The following is a 26,553-nucleotide window of genomic DNA, read 5'->3' as shown; positions in this document are numbered from 1 at the left end:
CATGTACTAACAGAGACTTGGAGGAGAGAGACCTAATGTTTAATAATCCACATTTCACTGTTTTACTCTTTGGTTCAGATGTGGATACTGTATTGTTCTTTCTTTGTGATTGTTTATGTTTAAGTTGTTTGTTGCTGGTTTTTAGTTTGTTTTTTGTCTGTTTGGAAGCTGACACAGTCTCTATGGAGATGGGTTTTTGGGGGGTAGCAGGAGGAGAGAAGCTGCAGAGAGGCGTGTAAGACTGCAACTCTGCTTCCTGGTCCCAACTCTGGATAGTCATATTTTGGGGGGTTTAATAAACTACTACTGCATGATGTAAAGCTGAAGTATTACACAGCTTTATGAACCTCCTGTTATCCTGGTAGACGAGTACAGCAACAAATCTTTTACTTGAACATCTTCTGGCTCCAATAAGCTTTGAAATGTGACCATGAAGTCAGAGACACACTGACTGAAACCCACAGCTGTGACTGTGGATCACATCCACACACAGTGTAGCTGCTGTCTCTGTGTGAGGTCTGTGTATATATGTACATATTTATGCTTATATTCATATTCTCTTATTCCCCTTTATTTGATATCCTAATTCTGTGCTGTGTAAAGATTTGTCGGTGTTCTGCTGCTACAAACTGGATTTCCTGGAGGATAAACATGAGGGATTCATAAAGTTCTATCTCTCTGTTAAAATCCCCCAAAATAAATGAAATGTGAATTTCAGGCAGACGTGTTTTTAAAAGAGTCTCTTTAATGGAAAAATGTGTTTTTAAAACCAGCCAATAGGAGCGTCTGTGGATATCAGCTGAGGCTGAACTCAGGAACACCATCACATATAAATACACAGAATTAAATCACTAGATAAAAGACGTCATTAAATAAGGATCAAATCAACATGTCAGAGGTCAAAGGTCAGTCAGAAGAGGTGTGGTTAAACACTGGCAGTGCAGTGACCTAATGCAGTTTGGTTACCGCCACGGGAAAAGCCCCGCCCCCTCTGAGCCTCCGCTGTGTCCTCAGCACATCCAGGAGCAGCAGGTCAGAGGGGGCGGGGCCATGTCAGGACTTATTTTAAGTAAAATTTAAAGTGGAGCGACGGCAGGAGTCACACAGCAGTAACCAGCTCTGTCTGCCAGGGTCAAAGGTCAAACAAGTCCTGCAGCTGACCCACACACAGACTTACACTGATCCACAGAGAGTGATGAATCCACACATCACTCGGCTGGAGGAAGCTGGGTTTCCACACCGTCCAATCAGAAACCAGCGTTGACGCTGAGACCCGTCTCTGTAACAGGAAGTCCATGAACAGGCAGACCCTCTGCAGCAGGCTGACCTGTGACCTCTGAGACAGAGGGAGGAGTTTGTGTCAGCAGGGGGCGCTGCAGCATCGCCTGAGAGCTTTAAGAACAACAGCAATAAACAGGAAGTGAAAGTCACACTTCTGTTGGTGTGCGTCATCAGCAGACCCCACCCTCTGCAGGAAGCTGAGATAAGAAGCAGCCAATCACAGAGCAGAGAGCATGTGACTTCCTGTTCCTGCTGTTACTGTGACAACAGCTCCTGGGACAGAGAGCAGCTTTCTAAAGAGGAAAGATGTTGCTGTCACCCCCGGGTGTCATGTGACCCGCCTGATGTACCGATTTAAGACTGTAAGAACAATAATAACAACATGTTTTAGTCAGGTGATCCATGCAGAGCAGATCCATGTGACCAAACACAGCTGGATCACATGTTTCCTCTCCTGGAAACAGAAAGCCTTCATGTATAAAGGCTCATGTACCCACTGAGCCCTGCTCTCAGATCTGTGAGGCTTTAACAAACAACAGTTTAAAGTCATGTTTAGCATCTTCTGTCAGTGTGGAAGGTCACACACTTTCCTGAGTGTTGAACCCTGAACTACTAGCTGTTCATGTTAGCCTGGACATAAATACAGACCTGCCTGCTGTCATAGACCCCAGCACTCACATGTTACTTATAAGTGACTCATATGTATGCATGTATATATTGTGTATATTGTGCTATTTCTTACTTAGTGTGTTGTGTCTTTGTTCCTGTTTGTGCTGCAGCACTGTAACCTAAATAATTTCCCCTGGGGATCAAAAAAGTATTCTGATTGTGATTAAATGAAAGCAGTCAGAGCAGAGGACGGTGATGTAAGGAATGGGATTTTAATCAGCCAGTCTCCTTTAACTCTCAGCATCACAAAGTAATGTGGTAACATGTGGACTGATGTGTTTACTGTCAGCTAGTTTAAATGCTGTAGGCTGCAGCCGCTGCTCTAACACTATAACTGTAACAGGGCTCAGTGCTGCTTCTAACAGTCTGAGCTGCTTCAGGCTTTATTTGTGAGGAGCACAGCAGCTTACAAACACGTGGCTGGGCCTGGACCCAAAGGAGTGTTTGTTAAAGCCTGCAGTGAATCCAGCAGCAGAATGATGGAAATGCAACACAGCAATGATGAAGAGGAGCAGCATTAAAGCCAAAGTCCAGTTCATACAGTTAGGTCCATAAATCAAATAAGGGAAAATAAAATGTTGTTGGATGCACCTGTCTGCACCCTTAATGCTCTCTGGTCGCTATGGTAACGCGTAAACATTTCTTTCAAAATAAGACACACGACTACAACACGGGAAAAGACCCAGGGAAACGAAGTTAAGGATAAAAACCCTGAAAACCATTGTTGGATTTATATTTTATCATTGTCATTGTTATTGGGGAATATCTAACCATATATGCTTAGAGGTGTAGAACCAATTGTGTAATGATAGTAGTCTTTAAAGACTTTGTGTGACTCCAGAGTGTTCTGGCATTCACACCCACGTCCTGGGATCATGGGAGAGGTGCTACCTTCTTATTGTTTTGTGGTAGGATGTCTGTTTTAGTCTAAGTGCCTTTTGTTTAGATGAACTGCTGGACTTCCAGACCAGCAGGTTTAGGGAAGTCGTTTATGGGGTCACACTCTGACTCCACACACACACACACACACACACACACACACACACACACCTACATAACATACAGACTGGTACCTTTGTTCACGTGTATGTTCATGTAACCTCAATAAAAGAGCAGTGTTACGAGGGAACGGACGAGAGCGACTGTGGTCAAGCGAAGGAACGGCATTGGTCCAGGTCTCTCCCGTGCACGAGAAACATAAAGAACTACTCGTGTCTTGGGTGAACCCATTGTGAGATCTAGCCCCACGCTATCATGTGATTTCCTGTGATCAAATGTCCCAGGATGTGAGTGGGCGTTAAGACGTCCATGTCCCTCATCAAGCAACTTAAAGAAGTCCAGACGCTTTTCTTTCCAAGCTCCTTCAACAACATCATTCATAGAACAACTTCCAGCTTCTTTTGCTCGGCTACAGTTTGGATGGATTTGCATTTAAAGATGCAACAAGACTAAAATGGTTAGGGTCAGGAGGTCAAAGGTCAGAGCTCCTGTGGGTCTGAGGGCGGCCTCACGCTGGAGAAGGATGAAGGAGTCTGACCTGAGCCAGTGTTTGACATGAACACATCAGCACTGCTGTCAGTGAGCCTAACGACAGCCGTTAGCATCATTTCAGTGTTTCAGTCATAAAAACACTTCCTGTCACTGTGGTGGTTACAGTGACATCATGCAGTTTGTGCTTTGACCTCCAGAGGGCGACAAATCAGCACAGACAGAGAGCTCCATTCAAACTTTGCTGCCATCAGGAATAATTCTTCAAATATAATCATCAGTGTTTGAGCAGTTATGATATCAGGGACAATCTAGACATGTGTGACAATACTGAACATGTCACATGACACACCTCAAACATCATGTGATCCACTCTCAGTCTGCACTTTCATTCATGACTTCAACAGGTTGAAATGAGCTTTGAAGAAACATTCAGTGAAATAAATCTTTCATGGATTCATGTGAGCAGCAGATGAACTTTGTACCAACAACATCTTCAATAACAGAGTCTGAATGAAGCTCAGGTGTTGATGCTGCTCCCTGATTGGACACTTGGTTTCAGCTCTGCTCTCAGTCTTTACTGCACAGGTGAAGGTAGAAAGTGTGACTGGATCTATAGACTGGAAACAGAGAAACATGCTGAACATTTGAAGCTTTGCAGCAGAAATGTTCATGTTACAAATACAGCAGAGCTGATCTGGGATCAGTGTGTTCACACCTGCAGCTACAACAAGGTTTCATGTCTCCACACGTCAGCATGTGAACTTTACTCTGACTCAGTCTGAGCAGTCAGACGGCATATTTTTAAAGTTAACACATCAGCACACACAGAGCTGAGCCCCTCCCACCTGTGCTGAGTTTCAGGTGGAGCCCCGCCTCCTTCCAGGAAGCAGCTCACCTGTGTGTCCGTGTTTAGTGTCCAGGTGTGGAGTGGAGCTTGTTGTTGGTGTGAAGAAACTGTAAGTTTGCTTTGTTTCCTCCTTTAACAGTTTGTCTTTAGGAACTTTACTGTTTGTTCAGCTCGTGTTTGATTTCTTCACACAACAAACTGTGTGTGTTTGTATTTCCGGTCTCTCCATTAAAGTCAGTGTGTAATGTTTCCTGGCTAACATCAGCTGTGTGCAGCTTAGTTCAGCACAAATCTGCCGCTCCATAGTTCACGGTAACGGACTCACAGCTGGACCAACGAGGCCGAGTGTGTCCGCCACTCTGAGCTACGTTCGTGTTTGTGTACTTGTAGTTTGTACTTTGAGTTCACTCAGAGCCCACAGAGGACGCAGCGTACGTGATGACGTCATAGCCCTTTACCTCCTTTACTGTCACTGTGATTAATATTTACACACGAGACACCTGCAGAGCTCTGACGCTGAGCTAGCACACAGCATGCTAACACTAAGCTAAAGCTAGGCTAGCCAAGAACCCAGAGTGAGGTTAAAGCTAGTGATGGGCAGATGAAGCCTCATGAAGCACTGAAGCTTTTCATCCAATTGGTTCACCCCAACGCGAAGCTTCTTGAAGCTTCATTTGCTCTAGTAGGACACCTACTGGAAGTAAAAATATTAGTTGGCATGAATTTGAAGAGTGTGGCCTTTTTGCACACAGCCTGTAAATGTCAACAACAAAAGGAGTGTGTAAAACATGTATATTGTAGTGATGCAGTGTACTGTGTATATTTATACTGGCAGTATGGAACATGATTATTTGGAAATGCCTAAAATGGAAATGATCATATACTGTGAGGTGAGGTGTGGACAGTGGTTGTGCTTTTGTAACATTGAGGCAAGGACAGTGATGAGTGTTTAGGGGACACATCATTGGTTTTTGTTAAAAAGAAACAGTTTCTCCACTGTGGCAGGTCGTAGGCGATTTTTTTTTTCTAAACTGTCTCTAACTCTCACTAACCGCAACTCTCCATCAAACGCCCACATTTTGTCTGAGGGGTTTATATCGCTGTCATAGCTCGCGGCAAAGTTCGAACCGCTTCCTGAACCAGTCACGTGGTACAGCCGGGCAGCGAGGCTTCGGACGTCATCATTTTCAGCTCCTCCCATAAATGAAGCAAGCCTCGATACGCGCTTCGCGGAAACGCCCCCTCCATTACTCAACACACGCTTCGAAGCCTCGATACAGAACGTCACATCACTAGTTAAAGCTGAGTAAACACTGACCCCAGACCAGCACCGTGATAAAGTGAGCTGCTGCTGCTGAACTTGAACAGGTAACAAAGTGATGAGCAGTCAGGCTGCAGGTTTCTACCTGTTCATGTTTCTACAGTAGAATCACTTTGAAGTGTCTTTGTGCTGTTTCATCTTTGATTTGTGTTCATAAACACTCAGAGAAACATCACGTGACCTCATCAGGATCTGTGTTGGTGTGTGGGGCTGTACCTCAGCTTTATGTTGTTACATGCTCATTTGTTCATTTCACACAGTAACATCAAAGTAATATTATGAGGAGTAATGAAGTAACGTACTCCATTACTTTTAATCAAAGTGTTCTGTGTAATATGTGTAATAATGACTGTTTTGAGTAATGACCAACACTGATCACAACAAAGAGGAAATGCCTCCAACATGCACAAACATTTGAGCCACAACATGCAGTTAATGTGCACAAATGTCTTTGATATGCTGCTCAGTGATGGTGGTGACTGTCAGAGCAGAGCTACTGAGAATCAATAAGTAATATCAATGATGGGATCAGAATCACTAAATTCTTCTCATCCCTGTCAGTATCATACATGTGCTGTATAATGTGATAAATGTAGAGGTGCTGGCTGTTCTCTCACTCTGCTGTTTAGCTGTAAAGGACGCCTCCCTGCCTTTGTCTCATTCATGACCTTTAATAGTCTCTTCTAACATGCAGAGATCTGTATGATCTGTTTCATAGAGTCTAACCAGCCTGTACAGGTAACAACAACAGTCACTGCATCACTGACACACAAACGTCATCTCTGTCAATAACAACATTCATACATGGAATAAAAACACATCAGTGGATCATTGCTGGAGCTGATGTTTGTGCTCCTGGTGCAAAGGCTCTCAGTTTCCTCCTTGAAATAACATCAGTGGTGGGTCAGCGACATGCTTTCTTTCCCTCTCAGGTTTAAATATCTGGGACTCTCCACCGTTTGGTTTTAGAGCTGAAGAAGCTTCTCAGATGAAACGTCTTCCAGAAACTTAAAGACGTCTCTTTTCTCTCCAAGCTCCTTAGATCACATGACCTGGATGACTGAACCTACAGACATATTGACCTGGTTTCATGGTCACATGACAGGTCAGAGGTCAGCGACTGTAACTCAGTTCCTCCTGTTAATGTGAACTCACTGAGTGTTTGTGGTTTACCTCTCAGACTGACTGAAGAAGATGATGGAGGAAGAGGAGGACAGAGCAGAGTCTGCAGGGTCCAGCTGTCCGTCTGTGAGGAGTGACCGGTCCAAAGATGAAAATCCAGGCTTCAGTGGTGAACCTGGAGCAACGAGGTCAGAGAGCTGAACTCACTGAGTAACAGAAATAATTCTGCACTGACATTATAATCAGTGTTGACTCTGGTTGATTGTCTGACTGTGTTTGTGAGCTGAGAGGAAATGAAAATGAGTTTGTAACAAAAATCAGTTTTGTCCAGTTTTCCTGTAAAAAGCTGAACTCTAATCTAAGAGGATGTTACTGACAGGAAACAGCTGCATTATCTGCAGTCTGTGTGATCACAGCTGCTTCAATCATGTTTGTGTCTGCAGAGGTCAGAGGTCACAGTCTGCAGGGTCCAGCTGTCCGTCTGTGAGGAGTGACTGGTCCAAAGGTCTACCTCCACTCTTCAGTGGTGAACCTGGAGCAACGAGGTCAGAGAGCTGTGATGACTCCTTTACATGTTTGTGTTTCCTGGATAAATATGACCTGAAACATCCTCAGATTGTTACAAAGATTCATTAAAAAGAAAACAATGAAAGAGAAAAGATCCAAATGTTCGACTTGGTCATTTGCTGTTTGAGGACAGTGATGCTCATATCTGTGGGGAAAGTGTGACCTGAGTGGGTTCATGTTTGTCTTTAAAGAACAGAGCTGCTCTGATTCTCTTTGTGTCTGATCTGTTAAACAGTCTGAGAGGTCACACAGAGACCCAGCAGCTAAAGCCTGGATCATACTGGCTGCTGTTACTCCATCAGGACAACACTGAACCACAGTGGTGTGGATGTAGTGGATAAATCCCACCATACTGATGCTCAGAGTTAACCACAGGGAACAAAACCAGATGTTACCTTCAGATTGTGACCTTTGGAGTGGACGATGCAGATTTCAATAGAGAATAAATGTTGTTGTTTTTCAGCTGTGAAGAAAGAATCTAATTTTCTGAACTTAAGAATTTATGATGCTGGAAACAACATGGAGACTATAACACAACATTTCCACTGTGTTCATAGAATGAATGTAAAACTGTCAGACATTCATTAAATATGCAAAATGTCTACAGAAGCATCAGAGGGTCAGACGTGAAGCACTCAGTGATTTTGATCAAATGACTCATCAGTTATTGATCTGTACTACACTGATCTACCACGTTAGTAAAGCTGGTGTTCTGGTGGTGGAGGGAGACTCGGATCATGTTCTGGTTTTGGAGCAGTGATCTGCTGATGGTTCAGTTTGATGAGCTTCTTCAAAATCATCCCTGACATCACCACTGAAAGGACGTCCATGAAAACAGACTGAAAATTACTGATATGTTCACAATCTGAGAGTTTAAAACTTGACAGACTTGATTCAGATGAAGTTATTTGAGCAGAAACTCCTGGATCTTTATCCTGTGTTGATCTAATCCTTCATGGTTCCTCCACAGAGTGGACCAGCAGAGCTCAGAGGTTCCCAGTGGTCAGTCTGCCCAGCAGCATCAAACACAGCTGGACTCCATATTTATGGTCTGTACATGTACAACAACTACTGTTACATCTGTTCTGTTCACAGTCATCTCCATGCTGCTCTTTGTAGACCAGTGGATCGTCAGTGTGTCCAACATGGATCTGATGTTTGGCTCCATGATTTCAGTCTGATTGGCTCATTCATAAATATTCTGTTCCAGCTGCTGGAGGACAACATCATCACTTTTGTGAAGAACGAGCTGAAGGAGATCCAGAAGGTTCTGAGTCCAGGTTACCCAGAATGCTTAGAGAGTCAGAGGAGCAGCAGCAGAGAGGCGTTTGTGAAGATCACAGTGGACTTCCTGAGGAGAATGAAGCAGGAGGAGCTGGCTGACCGTCTGCAGAGCAGTAAGAGGATTTATCTAAAGATTTAAGCTGCTGGATAAATGAACATTTTCCAGAGATGGAAGATGGAGCAACGTGTTTTAAAGATTAGTTCTTTTTGGAATTGAGTGTTTATTTTTCTTCTCTATCAGAACTTCAAGCTGCAGTTTGTCATCGTAACCTTAAATCCACCCTGAAGAAGAAGTTCCAGTGTGTGTTTGAGGGCATCGCTAAAGCAGGAAACCCAACCCTCCTGAATCAGATCTACACAGAGCTCTACATCACAGAGGGAGGGACTGCAGAGGTCAATGATGAACATGAGGTCAGACAGATTGAAACAGCATCCAGGAAACCAGACAGACCAGAAACAACCATCAGACAAGAAGACATCTTTAAAGCCTCACCTGGAAGAGACGAACCAATCAGAACAGTGCTGACAAAGGGAGTGGCTGGCATTGGGAAAACAGTCTTAACACAGAAATACAGCCTGGACTGGGCTGAAGACAAAGCCAACCGGGACATCCAGTTCATATTTCCATTCACTTTCAGAGAGCTGAATGTGCTGAAAGAGGAAAAGTTCAGCTTGGTGGGACTTGTTCATCGCTTCTTTACTGAAACCAAAGAAGCAGGAATCTGCAGCTTTGAAGACTTCCAGGTTGTGTTCATCTTTGATGGTCTGGATGAGTGTCGACTTCCTCTGGACTTCCACAAAACTACAATCCTAACTGACCCTAGAAAGTCCACCTCAGTGGATGTGCTGCTGATAAACCTCATCAGGGGGAAACTGCTTCCCTCTGCTCGCCTCTGGATAACCACACGACCTGCAGCAGCCAATCAGATCCCTCCTGACTGTGTTGGCATGGTGACAGAGGTCAGAGGGTTCACTGACCCACAGAAGGAGGAGTACTTCAGGAAGAGATTCAGAGATGAGGAGCAGGCCAGCAGGATCATCTCCCACATCAAGACATCACGAAGCCTCCACATCATGTGTCACATCCCAGTCTTCTGCTGGATCACTGCTACAGTTCTGGAGGATGTGCTGGAAACCAGAGAGGGAGGACAGCTGCCCAAGACCCTGACTGAGATGTACATCCACTTCCTGGTGGTTCAGGCCAAAGTGAAGAAGGTCAAGTATGATGGAGGAGCTGAGACAGATCCACACTGGAGTCCAGAGAGCAGGACGATGATGGAGTCTCTGGGAAAACTGGCTTTTGATCAGCTGCAGAAAGGAAACCTGATCTTCTATGAATCAGACCTGACAGAGTGTGGCATCGATATCAGAGCAGCCTCAGTGTACTCAGGAGTGTTCACACAGATCTTTAAAGAGGAGAGCGGACTGTACCAGGACAAGGTGTTCTGCTTCATCCATCTGAGTGTTCAGGAGTTTCTGGCTGCTCTTCATGTCCATCTGACCTTCAGCAACACTGGACTCAATCTGCTGGAAGAACAACAAACAAGAGGCTCTTGGTGGCCTTTCCAGTTTATGCTGTGGTTTAAACCATTTCCAGAGAAAATACATCTTTATCAGAGTGCTGTGAACAAGGCCTTACAGAGTCCAAATGGACACCTGGACTTGTTCCTCCGCTTCCTCCTGGGTCTTTCACTGCAGACCAATCAGACTCTCCTACGATGTCTGCTGACACAGACAGGAAGTAGCTCACAGACCAATCAGGAAACAGTCCAGTACATCAAGGAGAAGCTCAGTGAGAATCTGTCTGCAGAGAAAAGCATCAATCTGATCCACTGTCTGAATGAACTGAATGATCGTTCTCTAGTGGAGGAGATCCAACAGTCCCTGAGATCAGGACGTCTCTCCACAGATAAACTGTCTCCTACTCAGTGGTCAGCTCTGGTCTTCATCTTACTGTCATCAGAAGAAGATCTGGATGTGTTTGACCTGAAGAAATACTCTGCTTCAGAGGAGGCTCTTCTGAGGCTGCTGCCAGTGGTCAAAGCCTCCAACAAGGCTCTGTGAGTAAATCTGTGATCATGTTTATTTTTAAAATGTTGATTAAAAGTGGTCATAGATTTCTTCCATGACAGATCCATGTCCTAAAACCATGAGCCAGAGTAGTTGTATAGTATAAAAGAAAAAAGGAGAACTTTTGACCACAATATTGTAACTTGAATGAACTTTTGATACAGCCTTTAAACATAAAATTTATGAACAGAATCGGTGACAAAGGGCAGCCCTGGTGGAGCCCATCACCCACCGGACTTATTACTATCCAACGTATTGCCGGCTATGCCAACCAAGCTCTTGCAATGGTTGTAAAAGGATCGAATGGCCATAAAATGTTTCTCAGTTTTATTATTTTCAGTCACATCTGTTTTTGATTATTAACTGAATATTTTAAAATTCAGGCTTTTTATGTTATACAAAACATCATATTTTCTTATGATGTCTTGTATTGATTCTGAAGGAATAGTTTTCATCAGTATCGCAGATACCAGCCTGAATTTTACTTTGTATTGGATCAGGAAGGAAATCAGTGGCATCACACATCACTTACAGCAACTTCAGTACCTCTTCATTTTAATAAACTGGGGGAGGTGCACCAAGATTCAGTATGAGATAAAGAATTATTTTTAACTGTAAGGTTGGAGAAATCTGTTGTTGGAAATTGGAAGAACAGGTCATCTTAAAAATCACTGCATTGTAGTTTTATTCAGGCCCCTTCAATCTGTGATCGCTGTTGCTTTGCATTGTAAATGCTACTATTACAAAAGTCACAAATATTAGTGTATGTGTGTGTTGTTGGGTAATAAACCAAAAGAACAGAATCTACCAGCACCTCACTGATTTCTGCTTAAAAACAATAAAAAAGCAATAAAGCTCTGATTTGTTTGGTTGATCTTGTCTCCCTTCCACCTTGATTTCAGACTGAGTGGCTGTAACCTGTCAGACAGAAGCTGTGAAGCTCTGTCCTCAGTCCTGAGCTCCCAGTCCTCCCGTCTGACAGAGCTGGACCTGGGTAACAACAACCTGCAGGATTCAGGAGTGAAGCTTCTGTCTGCTGGGATGAAGAGTCAATACTGCAAACTGGAAACGCTGAGGTCAGATCAAGCGATATCGATTTTTTTTTCATCAATTAACATCATTTAATCAATTTCATTTGGAAAAAATTAACAGTGTTTATGTTTTGTTTTTTTAATGAATCCATCCAAATCACAGTAAACTGCCACATTTGTCTTTTGTAACATGAGGCAATAAGGATTCCAGCATGTCCTGAAACAGTGTTGAAATATTGTAAATGTAGTAGCTCCTCATGGCACCATGAATATACTTTAACACAAGTGTTTCATGTCTTCTTGTCATCCTTTCTTCAGACTGAGTGGCTGTAACCTGTCAGACAGAAGCTGTGAAGCTCTGTCCTCAGTCCTGAGCTCCCAGTCCTCCCGTCTGACAGAGCTGGATCTGGGTAACAACAACCTGCAGGATTCAGGACTGAAGCTTCTATTTTCTGCAGTGGAGAGTCCAAAGTGTACAATTCTCAGGTCAGGATTCAGTCTTTTCTGATGATGATTTAAAACCTGAGTCAGGTCGATAAATGGCTTACTCATTTACAACAGACATGATTTGTCAAATCACCTTATATCTAACCCAAAGGTCCTGTGTTTTACTACTTTGATTTTTTAGTAAAACACAGGACCTCTTAATATTTATCTAAGAGACCATATATAATTTTTTTCCCTGGATCATGTGTGTACCCTCCTGGTTGGAGCTCCAGCAGCCTGTATCAGTGAATGGGACTTTAAATGAAATTGCTGCCCCTGTCAGGAAGAGGTCTGAGTGACACACAAAACAGAAAATATGAGCACTGCATGTGTCTGAGGCTACTCAGATACAGACCTGAATGAGACACTAACTTTGTCTCTGAGAGATAACTTTTATTATTAAATACACTTCATTTCTCATCTGTGTAGAGAATGTAGAGTTTGACATGCTAATATTACAAAATGAAAAATCACACTGAGTCACAAAGAAATTGTTTTGGAGTATTTATGGTTCAGCTGATGAAATTGTTCAAACAAACCAGTAATTTACACCGAAACAGCACAAGTGAAACTTTTTCGAGGGACTTACACTAAGCTTGTCCTGGTACACCTGTAGAGCCCAGCTTCTATGGACCATGAGCTTAAGTTCTGTGCTGCTCTGATTTATTGCCTGTGCTGTCTTTCAGTTCAGCTTTGTCGAGTCTCTGGTAGGATTTCTTTTACATGACCTGTGTAAAAACAAAACAGGAAACACATTAAGCTGAAGTAAGATGCACAATTTGAAAAATGGGGCACAAAAAATGTTGCTGCTTTCTGGAAAGTGCGTCTAAGAAGACCCAATGGAGAAAGTGAAGAGAAAAATCAAAGATTAAGAAGAAGAAAATGGCAGAGGCAGTTTCTCTTGGACTGCCTGCAGATGGGGTGAGACTCTAGAAACAGGGATGATTGGAGAAAATGCAAAGAGGCCATAGGATAAACCAGGAGATGAATACTCTGGTGTTCTGGGGATAGTGGGAGTGAGAGGGAGAGATGCCAGTAAATGATTTCAAGGATAAATTTGAGAGAATCAGAGCTAAGAAACCAAAGCAAGTGGGGAACTACAAACATATGGAGGAGCTTAGCATGAATTTGCATTGAGGAAAGAATAGCAACGAGCATCAGAGGAAACAGTTAGGAAAACTAAAAGGATGTACTGGCAGGAATACTGCAGTACTTTAGGAAGAACTACCATATTTCCCGGACTACAGAGCGCACCTGAATATTAGCCGCACAAGCTAAAATCAGGGGAAAATCCTGTTTTGTACATACATTAGCCGCACCTGACTAAAAGCCGCAGGTGTTTCAATGTTGACTTATCATATGTAAGAGAATATGCACAAAGCGAATTGTCAGGAAAGAGATGGCTGTTTGGAGACACACCCCTTTTATTAATATTTTGAAAAACAAGTTATGGGTACATATTTGTATAACTTTTTAGGTATATGTACAAGTAGCGGTAATTACAAGTACAAAACATGTACTGTGCTTCATAAATGAGTAACAAATGTAGTACATAACAATAACCTACAGCACACCAGAACAATAGATTCGGACTACCTTTTAGGCTCAGGTGCAGTGACACGGCTTTAACAAGAAGAAAAGTCAGTCATTCACCACCATCTTCCTGCGCACTAAAACCACCAAAGTCCTCTCCTCCAGTGTCGGAAACAAACAGGCTCAGGGTGGCTTCGTCATCCACTCTCAGCTTCTTTCTTTCGTTGTCACTTTCAAAACCAAAGAAATCCTCGTTGTCAGTGTCAGAGTCGAACACCCTCAGAAGGGCCGTGGCGGTGTCCTCCTCTCCATCATGCAGCATTCAGCCCTTCGAAATCTGTTGGTGATCGTGGATGTTTTCACACTTTTCCACGCTGTCAGAATCCAATGGTGGAGTTGGGCATAACTTGCTTTTTGCAAGTTTATCGCCGCTCATCATCCAGGCCTCCAGCTGAACGGGTAGCGCTACTTTGAAGTTTGTTTTTCGCGCTACCTCGTACTGCACTACGTTGCCTGACGGATGGACATGTGACCAACATACCACTCTTGAACCCCGATCCTTCCGCCAGGCAACGTAGTGCCGTACAACAGCGGAACAAACAAAACAAATCCGCTCATGGACAATCCATAGAAAAGCCGCACCTGACTAAAAGCCGCAGGGCTCAAAGCTTGTGCAAAAAGTAGCGGCTTATAGCCCGACAATTACGGTACACCAGTTCAGAATGTGTGGAGTACAGTTAAGAACATGAATGCAGACAGGAAACAACAGCAGCTGTTGTAAAGTAAATTCAAACTCCTTCATTAAATGCAGCTGGTTGAGTTGAAAACAATGGAGAATGATTGTGTTACGTTGTTTATTCTCTATAGAAATGGAGCAGGAGTGCATGCAGAGCTGGACGTGGGCTGTATATACATGCGTGTATCTGTGTTGTCTGTGAGCAGAGAAAACAAAGCGCTGGAAATGTCATATTGAAATGTTAAATCAGGAAAATCCTGGAGAAGAGGATAGTTCTAATGTTCAGTTTGTAATGTTGAATTCAACACAGCTCTTAAATGCATAAAAATGACTTCACCTGACGTCAGACTGAGCAATCGGATTAGCTACTGATATTGATTTAACCCTTTAAGACCTACCATAGAACCAAGTCCGCCAGAGCTTATATTATATTTTTACATGCTGTAGAGCCATTTTTGGGAGCATTTCAAGTTGCTATACATCAATACAACCATTACAGCCTAAATTTTAATAATATGTATGTATTAAGTGCATAGTAATTACATAAATTGCAAAAAAGTGCAATAAACTACAAAAAAATTGAAAATCGTTTTTGTTTTTTTAACATATATTTCTAGTTAGAGAAATTTAAGAGGCTTATCCCTCAAAACTGTAAATACAAAAAAGTTGCACAAAATAGTTTCCCACCTCAGGAAATTTATTTTGAGTGCCTTCATAGTTTTATTTTTGAAATACACCAATTTTTATATACTGCAGGAAAAACGAAAATAAATATTATACTGCAAATTTGCAAAATAACAGCATATGCATCAAAATAAACTATTTCCAGCAGAGCAATATGAGTCCTAAGCATATGTGGAAGGAAACTGTAACCTAGGACAAGCTGATGGCATAAGATGTAAATACAACTCCTCAGGTTTCATATGCAAAAAAAATTATTGCGCTAGCTCACGTGATTACAGTGCTACCGGGATTTAAAAATAGTTGCGCAAATCGGAGTGTGCCCACTCTGACCAGTTTTAAAGGGTTAAAGCAAGAAAATATGGTATTAGCATTAGATGCCAATTCCTATTAACCTTAAATTAGCATTACCTGCTAATGGCAGTCTACTTAGCATTAACTCCTCACTAATGTAATGCTAATTCACATCAAATTATCTTTAGCTTTAGCATTAGCTGCTAGCTTCAGCCTACCTAGCACTAGCTGCTCACATTGTTAAAAGGGAAGAGAAAACGATATTAGCATTAGCTTGTAATAATTATTCACCCCTAATTAGAATTAGCCACTAATGGCAGCATACTTAGCATTAACTCCTCACATCGTTATAATGCAAATGATGCTAACTTGCATTAAATTAGACTGCTGTTATTAGCTAATGCTATTTAGCAGTAGCTGCTCACATTGCTATAAAGCAAAGGAAAACGATATGAGCATTAGGTTCTAATGCGTATTTGCCTTAAATTAGACGTAGGTGGGCAGCACGGTGGCACGATGGTTAGCACTGTTGCCGCACAGCAAGAAGGTCCTGAGTTCAATTCCACCATCAGGCCGGGGTCTTTCTGTGTGGAGTTTGCATGTTCTCCCCGTGTTTGCGTGGGTTCCCTCCGGGTACTCCGGCTTCCTCCCACCGTCCAATGACATGCAGCTTGTGGGGATAGGTTAATTGGATAATCCAAATTGCCACTAGGTGTGAATGTGCGAGTGAATGTGAGTGTGAATGGTTGTCTGTCCCTGTGTGTTAGCCCTGCGACAGACTGGCGACCTGTCCAGGGTGTACCCCGCCTTTCGCCCTATGACAGCTGGCATAGGCTCCAGCGCCCCCCGCGACCCTGAAAAGGATAAGCGGAAGCGAATGGATGGATGGATGGATGGATAGACGTAGGTGCTAATGGCGGCCTACTTAGCATTAGCAGCTCAGATGTTGTAATGCTAGGGAAAAGAGTGTTAGCATTAGCCGTTCACAATGTTATAAAGTTAAGGGAAATAGTGTTAGCATTAGCTACTCACATTGTTAAAAAGTGTTAGCATTAGTGCATAATGCTAATTCACATCAAATTAGCATTAGTTAATAACGACAGCCTATCTAGCATTAGCAGATAATGTCGACCTTGGCCCACTGGAAAAGTTCAGAACTAAAGATTTAGGAGTGTTTCTCGATAGCTCTTTCTCGTTTGAGAAACCAATAAATTCTGTTATTAAAACCAGCTGTAAGGTTTATATTGTTGATTGTCATTTATGCTTAGAAATATTTACTCATATATGCTTAGAGTTGTATAATCGATTGCATGATGATAGAGGTTTGATCCTTAGTAGTCTGTAAAGACTCTGTGTGCCTTCCAGAGTGCTCTGGCATGCACACACCACTTGGGGCCATGAGAGAGGTCGTACCCTCTCTTACTGATTTATGGTGTAGGACAGGGGTCTCAAACTCAATTTAGCTGGGGGCCGCTGCAGGCAGAGTCTGGGTGAGGCTGGGCCGCATTAGGTTTTCCACAAGAAAGACATGGTTAAAAAATTCCAATCTTCTCAAATCTCTTTATTTTTATTTTTTAATACAAAATATGAAAAATAAATAAACAAATTAAGAATTAATAAGAAAATAAATCAATCTGTAATACATAAATAAAATAATAATAAGATATTTTTAGTCAGTGAACTTGTGTGTTTCTTTCAGTCTTCTATATCTGCTGTATTTAGATTGAAATGTCTGTATTAACAGTTCTATAACCTTCTTCTGAACATGAATGGAACACTGGAGAAAATGAACTGTTCTTCTGAACATGGCTTCTCTTGCCTACTTGCAGCACTGACAAGTTGCCCCTGGCCTTGTAACGTCTTGTTCAGTACATTAAGCTCATGTGTCATATCAACAAGAAAAGCTGAGTCCATGAGCCATTTGGGATCAGTTAGCACAGGAACACTAACTCCATCCTTCTCCATGAAGGCTTCACTTCTGCTCTCAACTCAAAAAGTCTCTTTAATACATTTCCCCTGCTGAGCCAACGTACCTCAGTGAAGTCGAGCACATCCCCATATTCTGACTCCATTTCCTCTAAAAAAGCACAGAACCTTCGGTGCTTTAAGCCCCTGGATCTGATTTGGTTGATGCATTTCACAACAATAGACATCACATTGTCAAACTTCAGGCATTTGCTGCAAAGGACCTGCTGATGGATGATGCAGTGCAGAGCAATGGCCTCCTCCACGCCTTCCTCTTCCAGTTTGTTTTGTGCCACCAGTCCATGTTTCCTCCCTGTCATTGATGGCGCTCCATCTGTTGTTATTCCAACAAACCTCTTCCATGGCAAACCAACATTCTCAATGGCATCACACAGCTTGTAAATATCTGCTGAGCGGTGGTCTGGCCATGCATTGGAATTACTGTGAGCAGCTCCTCCATCACTTCAAAACTGTCATCAACACCACGGACATACATTGGGAGCTGGGCAGTGTCGGTGATGTCTGTGGTCTCATCAAGAGCGACTGAGTATACACTGAAACATTTGGCTTTCTCACACAGTTGGTCATAAATGTCACTTGACAGGTCAGAAATGCGATCTGCTGCGGTGTTGGCAGAAAGGCTGATGTTGCTAAACTGACCTTTCTTTCCCGGACAGACTATATTTGCAGCCTGCAATATGCACTTTTAGACAAATGCACCTTCTGTGAATGGCTTCCCTGCTTTAGCAATCATCTCACTAACCACGTGGCTCCGACTGCTGCATTATTCTCTTTGGTTGCTTTCTTGGAGAAATCTTGCTTCCTCAGTAGATCTGTTTTAAGACTGGCAACCCGGTTCGCTCTCTCGTCTCCCTGGTATTCTGCATCCAGCTCAGCATGTCTAGTTGTGTAATGACGTTTCAAATTGTATTCCTTGTGCAGCGCAACTTTCTCTGTGCAAATAAGACAGGTCGGGGTGCCCCTGTGCTCAACAAAGAAATATTGCATTTCCCACTTTTCCTGAAATTGTCGGTGCTCATCACCAACCTTTCTCTTCACCGCAGGCTTTGAAAAAGACATGTTTGGGGCTATGTGACATTTATAATTCTACTTGGTGTCACTGTCGCATTGAAGTTTCAATCAAGCGTTTAGCCGACGGACGGGGAACGTCTCAACGCGTAGAGAACGTCATTTCTGCTTCTTTTTCTTGCAACCGTAGCACGGCGATCGGCAGATAAAAAGCCGGTAGCAGTCTCCTTTGTTTTTACGCTCGATGTTCATGTCTGTCATGACGACACGAACACCGTGGCGTTTGCAGATGGTAGAAAGTGCAGGGATAGCGAGCGCAAAAAAGGCGACTGCTCACGGCGCCGGGCTGTTGTTACAGGAGAAAGAAGCGGAAATGACACCGTGACATATAACAAATAACATCAGCTGTTTCTGATGTTAGTTGTTTTGACTGCTTTTACATTATATTGAAATATATGTAATGTTCATGTTTGCTGCAATGCAAACGCAGTGATGCAAATAAAAACATGGAGCCACAAATTACGGTGCGACCCTATAATTAGTCCGGGTTACCGGGGACTGTTGTTGCCGATGAACAGGTGTCGCTATGTGACTGCAGACTAAATTGGGCTGCATTGAGTTCATGACTTTTCTTTTATCCGCCGCCTACGCATCACTGTGAGAGTTAATATGAGATCTCTCTCTGTGGAAAAATAACTTTAAATCCCACTGACGTGTGTATAAATCTATATACGTATAATGTCCCGCTGGGCAGCAACTTAAAAAAACAACTTTTTTTGAAGTGTTGTGAACGCAGCGCGCTGGGGCGAATGTCGGCGTTTGCCCAATAGAAAGGAGGAAGCCAGCCAGGCACAGGAAAGAAAGAAACACTCCAGGGCAACGCTGCTGGAACTTTGACTCATTGAGAAATGTTTCCCTGCTTGCATCAAGCCCGGCTGGTGTCCCCTGAGATCCATATCCCACCCTGATTGGTGGGTTAATTCAGCTCCGCCCACAACACTGTAAAGTGTCATACATTATCAAACTAACATTACATTTTCATATTAAGGTGGGGCCAAAAACTATCGTCCTGCGGGCCGCAATTGGCCCGCGGGCCACGAGTTTGAGACCCCTGGTGTAGGAGGACACCTACTCTGTGTCTGGTTAAGTATAAGAGCCCTTTGTTAGGGGGACCGCTGGACTCTTAGCACCAGCTTTGGGGTCACAGGGTCACATCTGGAACACACACACACACAGACACAGACACACACAGACAGACACACACACACACACACAGACACACACAGACAGACACACACACACACACACACACACACACACACACACAGACACACACACACACACACACACACAGACACACACAGACAGACGCACACACGCACACACACACACACACACACAGACAGACACACACACACACACACACACAGACACACACACAGACACGCACACACACGCACACACACACACACACACAGACACACACACACACACAGACACACAGACACACACAGACACAGACACACACACACACAGACACACACACACAGACACACACACACACACGCACGCACACGCACGCACGCACGCAGACACACACACACACACACAGACACACACAGACACACACACACAGACACACACACACACAGACACACACACACACACACACACACACACTATGCACAGACTGGTACTCTTTGTTCATACCTGTGTAAGACGTCATAATGAACTTGTGCATATTCATGTAAGCTCAATAAAGAGCAGTGTTACGAGGGAGCAGACGAGAGCGACTGAGGTCAAGTGAAGGAACGGCGCTGTCACAGTTCTCTCCCTCATCAATTGTCTGGTTCCAGCGGTGGGTCTGTGCTAGACGACCCATCACCAGCTTTTTCCACTGGTTACCAGTACGTGGTAGAATCCACTTCCAGATCTGGTTGTCTTTAAATCTGTGAATGGATTGGCTCCATCTTATCTCTCTTTAACAAAAGAATCCAAGTGGAGCCCTCAGGTCTGCAGATAAGCAGCTTCTGACCAGAACTAGACATAAAAACAGAGGTGAGCTTTATCGATGGCTGCAGCCAAACTCTGGAACAGTCGCCCTTCACATCAGGTCGTCACCAACACTGGACATTTTTAAAAGCCGGTTGGAAACACATTTGTACTCTGTAGCTTTCAATCCTGACCAGTCTTTATAGTCATTACTGTGTATGTTTCCTATTTTCTCTCTACTCTGTGCAGCACTTTGGCTCAAGCTGTTTTTAAATGTGCTGATAAATAAATGTAGATTTCTTTGAATAAAACAGTGGAGCCGAGCTTTGAGCTCAGTGTGTAACAGTGTGTGTGTGAGAGCCATGTAATGTCCATGTGTGCATGCTGACTGTGCTGCTCTGACCCCCCTCCTCCTTTCAGGGTGGAGCCTGCTGGAGTCCGATGGTTGAGACCAGGTCTGAGGAAGTGTAAGTGTGTTTTTAATGGGATTCATGAAAACAAAGCAGCACACATTCAACCATCTTCATCATGTCAGGAGTCATCATCAAAGTGTCAATCAATGAACAGATGATGGATCAATAACTGCAGCTGGATTGTGTTTGTTCTCTCCATCAGATTCCTGTCAACTCACAATCGACACAAACACAGTGAACACAAAGCTCCAACTGTCTGACAACAACAGGAAGGTGACACGTGTGGAGGAGGTTCAGTCATATCCTGATCATCCAGACAGATTTGATGTTTTTAATACTCAGCTGCTGTGTAGAAATGGTCTGACTGGTCGCTGTTACTGGGAGGTCGAGTGGAGAGGAAGCGTTTATATATCAGTGAGTTACAGAAGCATCAGAAGGAAAGGAGGCAGTGCTGACTGTTGGTTTGGACACAATGATCAGTCCTGGAGTCTGATCTGCTCTGATGATGGTCCTCAGTCTGTCAGGCACAATAACAGACTAACATCCATCTCCTCCTCTTCCTCCTCCTCCTCCTCTGTCTCTAACAGAGCAGCAGTGTATGTGGACTGTCCTGCTGGCACTCTGTCCTTCTACAGAGTCTCCTCTGACACTCTGATCCACCTCCACACCTTCAACACCACATTCACTCAAACTCTTTATCCTGGTTTATGGGTCGGTCGTGGTGGCTCAGTGTCCCTGTGCTGAGTGGAGTGTAAAGAGTGTCTCCTGTTACAGAAACACTCTGACTGTTGAACAGATAGTTCAGTCTGTACATGTCTGTCTCTTTCACTCACAAACACGTTTTCAGATTCATGGATTCAATCAGTTGATGTTTGAAACTCTTCTAAATGATTCCTTGTAAACTTCTTCAGTCACAAACAAGCAGGAAGTGATGTCACATGTGTTCCTGTCCACACAGCAGAATGAGTCTATTGCTGACAGTGATGTACAAACAGAGTGAGCATTTCTGAGGCCCAAAATAAACTGAGTAGTTCACTGAATGAACAATGGACTGTGAGCTCAGTTCCTTCATCATTAGTATGGATTATATATGTATATGTATTATATTAGTATCATATATATCAGGTGCTGCTGCTTTCAGTCATTGTGCAAATGTGCTGTTTGTAAGCTTGTAAAGCTGCAGTCAGCTGAGACTGAAGAAGTCACCTGATCAGTGAGCAAACGTTTCTGAAAACGTCCAGATGAACAGAATCAACCTTTGGGATCAGCCAGCAATGCAGCATCATTGTTGTTCAGCTTCAGAGGTTTGCAGGAATGAACTGATGACCAGAAACAGCTGCAAAGTCCAAGAAAATACCAGCTGGAGTTCAGCTGCATTTGAAGAAGTCAAAGAAAAGTAAGGATGGCAAAGGGCGACGTTTTCTTCCAAAGAGCTGCAAACATGGTCGACGCCTCATTAGAAGAATCATCTGGACATTTGTGAGGAACTCTAACCAAGAAAGCAACGTCACACAGATCCAACAGACAGTTTCCATGACTGCAAGTGTTGAGTGGAAAAATGCTACATTGCATTATTGCATCCTCTCACCACAGGAGGCGCTGTTGGCACCACTGATTGCTGATCAGCTGTTCTCTGATGATCTGATTGATACTGTGAATAACGGGACTCACTGAACTCTGTGACACAGTGAAGATTACAGAGTTTAACTTCACCCTTTAAGACTGACCACAGAACCAAGTCCGCCAGAGCTTTTGTTATATTTTTACATGCTGTGGAGCCATTTGTGGGAGCATTTCAAGTTGCTATACATCAATACAACTGTTATAGCCCTAATTTTAATAATATGTATGCATTAAGTCCATAGTAACTACATAAACTGCAAAAACAACCTCTGCTCATCCATCTCTGTGTGTATCAGGATACATTTGGTTCATAATACACAGAAAAATCAGAGTTATTACCTGTAATAAATGTGAAAGATTCCTGCAGTGATAACCAGGCAGGACTGAAACACATCCAAGCTGTCACCACGGTAACAGCACCGCCCATCCACAGGTGAGGGGAGGAGCAAAAAGAGGGACTTTGACCATTTTATACTAAAAACACTCAACTAATGTTTCTAATATGAAACAAATAAGCCCACATTAATGTGAGCGTTTATTAAATAATAATAATGATGATTTCCTCCTGATCTCATTTCCACAGCAGAGAAAACTGTGGTGTATATTGAGGTGGAGGGTGTGGTCTGTGGCTCAGGTGTAGAGTGAGGGTGGGGTGCACCACAGCAGCATGCTGGGACTGCTGAGGGTGGAGGAGGGAGTGATGATGACATCAGAGCTGCAGCACAGAGACCAGTGAACACACAGTCTGTTCATCTTTGCATAGATACAATATACAGCACAATATTGAATGACAGACACGCTGTGGGAGCTTCCACAGATACACTGACGTCAGCATCCAGAGTCCTCCTGCTGCTCCCCCCTCAGAGCCCCGTGATCAGCACCAACACATTCAGTTAGATGACAGAGTCCAGCTGCAGCTAGAATCAGCTCCCCTCTGTGAACAACAGCACAGCGTCAGTGTTTCACACTCAGTGAAAGGAGGAAACAGCAGAAGAACACCATGTGTGCTACGTTTCCCAGGACACACTACAAACTGCACAAATACAGAGCAGCACGTGGAAGGACCTGGAGCTGCATTTACAGAGCTGCAGACAGCGTGATGTCCTGTATGGACAGGTGGAAGGAAGCAAGTCCTCAGCTGGAACACTCGTGTTTGTCCACAGACAGGAAACACAGCAGGAAACTTCCTCACAGAAGTGCAGCTCATGGATAACACACTTCCTGTCAGTCAGAATGAGGCTGCAGCCAAACACAGAAAGGTGTTTTTGTCCAGATGAGCCCAGAGAAGAAACACGAGTGTTCACAGACATCAGAAGCTCAGAGAGGTGAAACATGAGGTTGGAGTCCTCGTCAGCATCCAGAAGAGCTGCTGTGAAACCCTGAGTACTCATGACAGACTCTGATGGCACAAACACATCATGATTCAAACAGAAAGACAAACATGGAGCTCCTGATCCTCCTGCATGAGAACAAGCTGACATGAGCGCTGTGTCTGAGAGTGTCTCCCTGTCACAGTGACAATAACACAGCTGCTGCTCACAGTCATTAAACTGACCTGAGGTCAGCTGTGCTCCTTACATATGAACCATGTGACCTCACATCAGTGCTGTGGATGACTGTAGTCATAGAAGAGTAGAGCTGTAGCAGGTGGTGTGAGGAGGAGGTGGTGTATTCTAGTTAACGCAGTACTGAAACACTCCAGCAGAGGGCGCTGTTAAGTCCTTATTGTAACACAGTTACTGTGTGCAGTTAGACTTCATACATAATCTGCACTTATTTCCATCAGACATGCTGTCAGTAAATGATTGGTTTCTATTGATTCTACTTCCTGTTGACTCGTTTGATGACAGTGAAACAATCACAGCTGATTGTGTGATGATGTAAACTGTCACTGTTACATTCAGTGTGTGTGACATAATGTTAGTGCAGGCTGATAACAGCCTGGTTCTGTTAGAAACACATGAACGTGTCCATAGATCAGTGTGTGTTTAACATGAGAGCTTCAGCCCTGCTGATGTGTTAAATAAAGACATGCAGGAAAACTGATGAGACTCTGAAATAACTCTTTATATTTATAATGTAACTCTGCATCAAAAGAACAACAAAGGATCCCAGACAGGTTTCTGTGAACAAAGACCATTCTGATGTTTCTGTGTTTCTAACACTTTGACATTATTAGTAAACAGACTGCAGTGAGCAGCATTTATAAAGAGCTTCTATATAAAGATATGACAGCTGTTTGACAAGTTTATCACTCTGTGTTTGGACCTGATCAGTCCAGCTGTTTACTTGAAACATGTTCATTTACCTGTTCTGTTATATTCATGTTCTTGTCTCTGTTGAAAACACATTTTAATGTCCCTCAGATTTTTCTCCCAGATGAATAAATATAAAAATGACACAAACTGACTGCAGCTACTTTTTGTCCTTTCTGTCAAAAACCTTCATGTGACTCATGAGAGACACGTTTCAGCTGTTTGTGACAGATCAGAGGCCAACAAGTCATTTATAACACTTTCCATCATTGTTTAAAGTTCTCAGTGTTTCTGTGTTGCTACGTATAGGATCTCCCAGCATCATCACTGTGCTGTCCAATCATTGTGTGCGAGGTTACCCTTATAGTGCGATGTGTGTTTGCACAAAGAGAAGCATGTGTGTCAAATATAAATAAGCTCAGAACAGAAACAGCTGCTCGTTTCTTCTGTTTAGAGTCAAGTTAGTGTTTTGTGTCTTTGTTTGAGGCCTGATGTCGAGCAGAGGTGTGTGTAACTGCACTGCTCTGTTATATGTGTGAAGTGTGTGCTTCTCTTCAGCATCATCTTTGTCACTGCTGATTCCTTTGTGTCATCATGTGTTGAGAAGAGAGAACAGTTATAACGGAGGAGCAAAAGGAAGCCCTGAAATCTGCATCAACAAGGAAGTGTTGGCTCACCAGTGATCCCAGCAGAGCCACTGGTTTGGCTCCAGTTGTTCTAGATTCAATGATGTTGTTGCTACAGATACATGTCAGCATCTTTATTGTAGTAAAGTCTTGTAATGTGAAGATAGAAACAAGGCAGCAAACAGCTCCATGATCTGATCTTAATGATGTTGTTTTTATTCCTGTCTGTCAGAACTGGATTGGAAACTATCAAAGGTCTAAAAACAGCCTCGACCCTCCCACAGAGCAAACTTTACACACGTCATCTTTCAGCTACAATCTTTGTTGCAGGGATCTTCTGCCAAACAAGGCTGAGAGAAGATTTCTTACAGCTGTCATGTTGATGCTGTTTCAGTCTTTGGGCAAACACACTCATATATTAGGGCTGATATCAGGGCTGCACAAGTTCTTTGTGTTTGTGATCATGAATAACAGAAGTGTGCCTGTTGAAGATCATGTTTCTACATTATTATATGTCCTGTTATTGTTCTGTGTTATATTCAGCTTTCAGCATCCTTTCCCAGCCCCCTGTTACACCATCCATACAAAGCCAATCTGACTGTGAGCCAATGTGTTTGTTTGTGTTGGATCAATAGATTTGACAGACTTGGTTCATCCAGAGGGAAACAGTCCACATTCAGATCTAATGAAATGATGGAGGCTGTTTCCTACCACGGTGCTGATGTGTGACTAACAAGGCTCATGGTCTCCAGCAGACCAGCGCCTGGAATGAGGTGAGCTGAGTGTTGCTTTGGTGGGTCTGTGCCCACGTCATGCATCAGGATTCATGTTGGCAATAGTTCATATCTCTGTTCTTCAGCCTTCATCACAAAGCTGTGAAGGAAAAACAAACATCTAACAGGATGTGATGGATGCAAAGTCCACTGAGCTCTTTGTCATTTACAAACTTGTCCAACCAACAAGAGCACAGATCAAAAACACAGTGACAGTTACAGGATTTTGCCATATATGAGCATAGATGACTTTCATATAGATTTTCAATGCAGGCTTTTGGTGAGCCGCTGGGTTCTGTCTAATAATCATCTCAGCATTTTACAATAGAACAGCTCTTTATTAGCTCTGCATTTATTGTTATTGGACATGAAACAAGGAAGCTGTTTCTCATTGGATGTTAGTTTCATGTTCATCAGGATCATTTTCTAAAGAGCTGATATTGAGACCATTTACTGCACTGGCT

The 26,553-nt window shown here is 43.2% G+C and overlaps 1 protein-coding gene across 1 annotated transcript; it reads left to right on the top strand.

Moving 5' to 3' along the window:
* The first annotated feature begins 6,228 nt into the window (after nt 1–6,228).
* LOC146679659 (protein NLRC3-like) lies at nt 6,229–24,668 on the top strand. The gene is made up of 9 exons (XM_085450109.1): nt 6,229–6,919; nt 7,175–7,276; nt 8,269–8,347; nt 8,509–8,695; nt 8,824–10,642; nt 11,555–11,728; nt 12,002–12,169; nt 20,820–20,866; nt 21,015–24,668. The coding sequence occupies exons 1-9, from the start codon at nt 6,804–6,806 to the stop codon at nt 21,554–21,556; spliced, it is 3,234 nt and encodes a 1,077-aa protein (XP_085306235.1). The 5' UTR covers nt 6,229–6,803; the 3' UTR covers nt 21,557–24,668.
* Nucleotides 24,669–26,553: the final 1,885 nt, after the last annotated feature.

This window comes from Copadichromis virginalis, unplaced genomic scaffold, assembly GCF_057382275.1.
Source record: "Copadichromis virginalis isolate Kocher_CV1m ecotype Utaka unplaced genomic scaffold, C_Virginalis_male_GT1.1 unmapped_scaffold_1, whole genome shotgun sequence".
In the NCBI taxonomy this organism is placed as follows: Eukaryota; Metazoa; Chordata; class Actinopteri; order Cichliformes; family Cichlidae; genus Copadichromis; species Copadichromis virginalis.
Note: the sequence above shows the minus strand (reverse complement) of the source record. Positions and strands in the feature narration are given on the sequence as shown.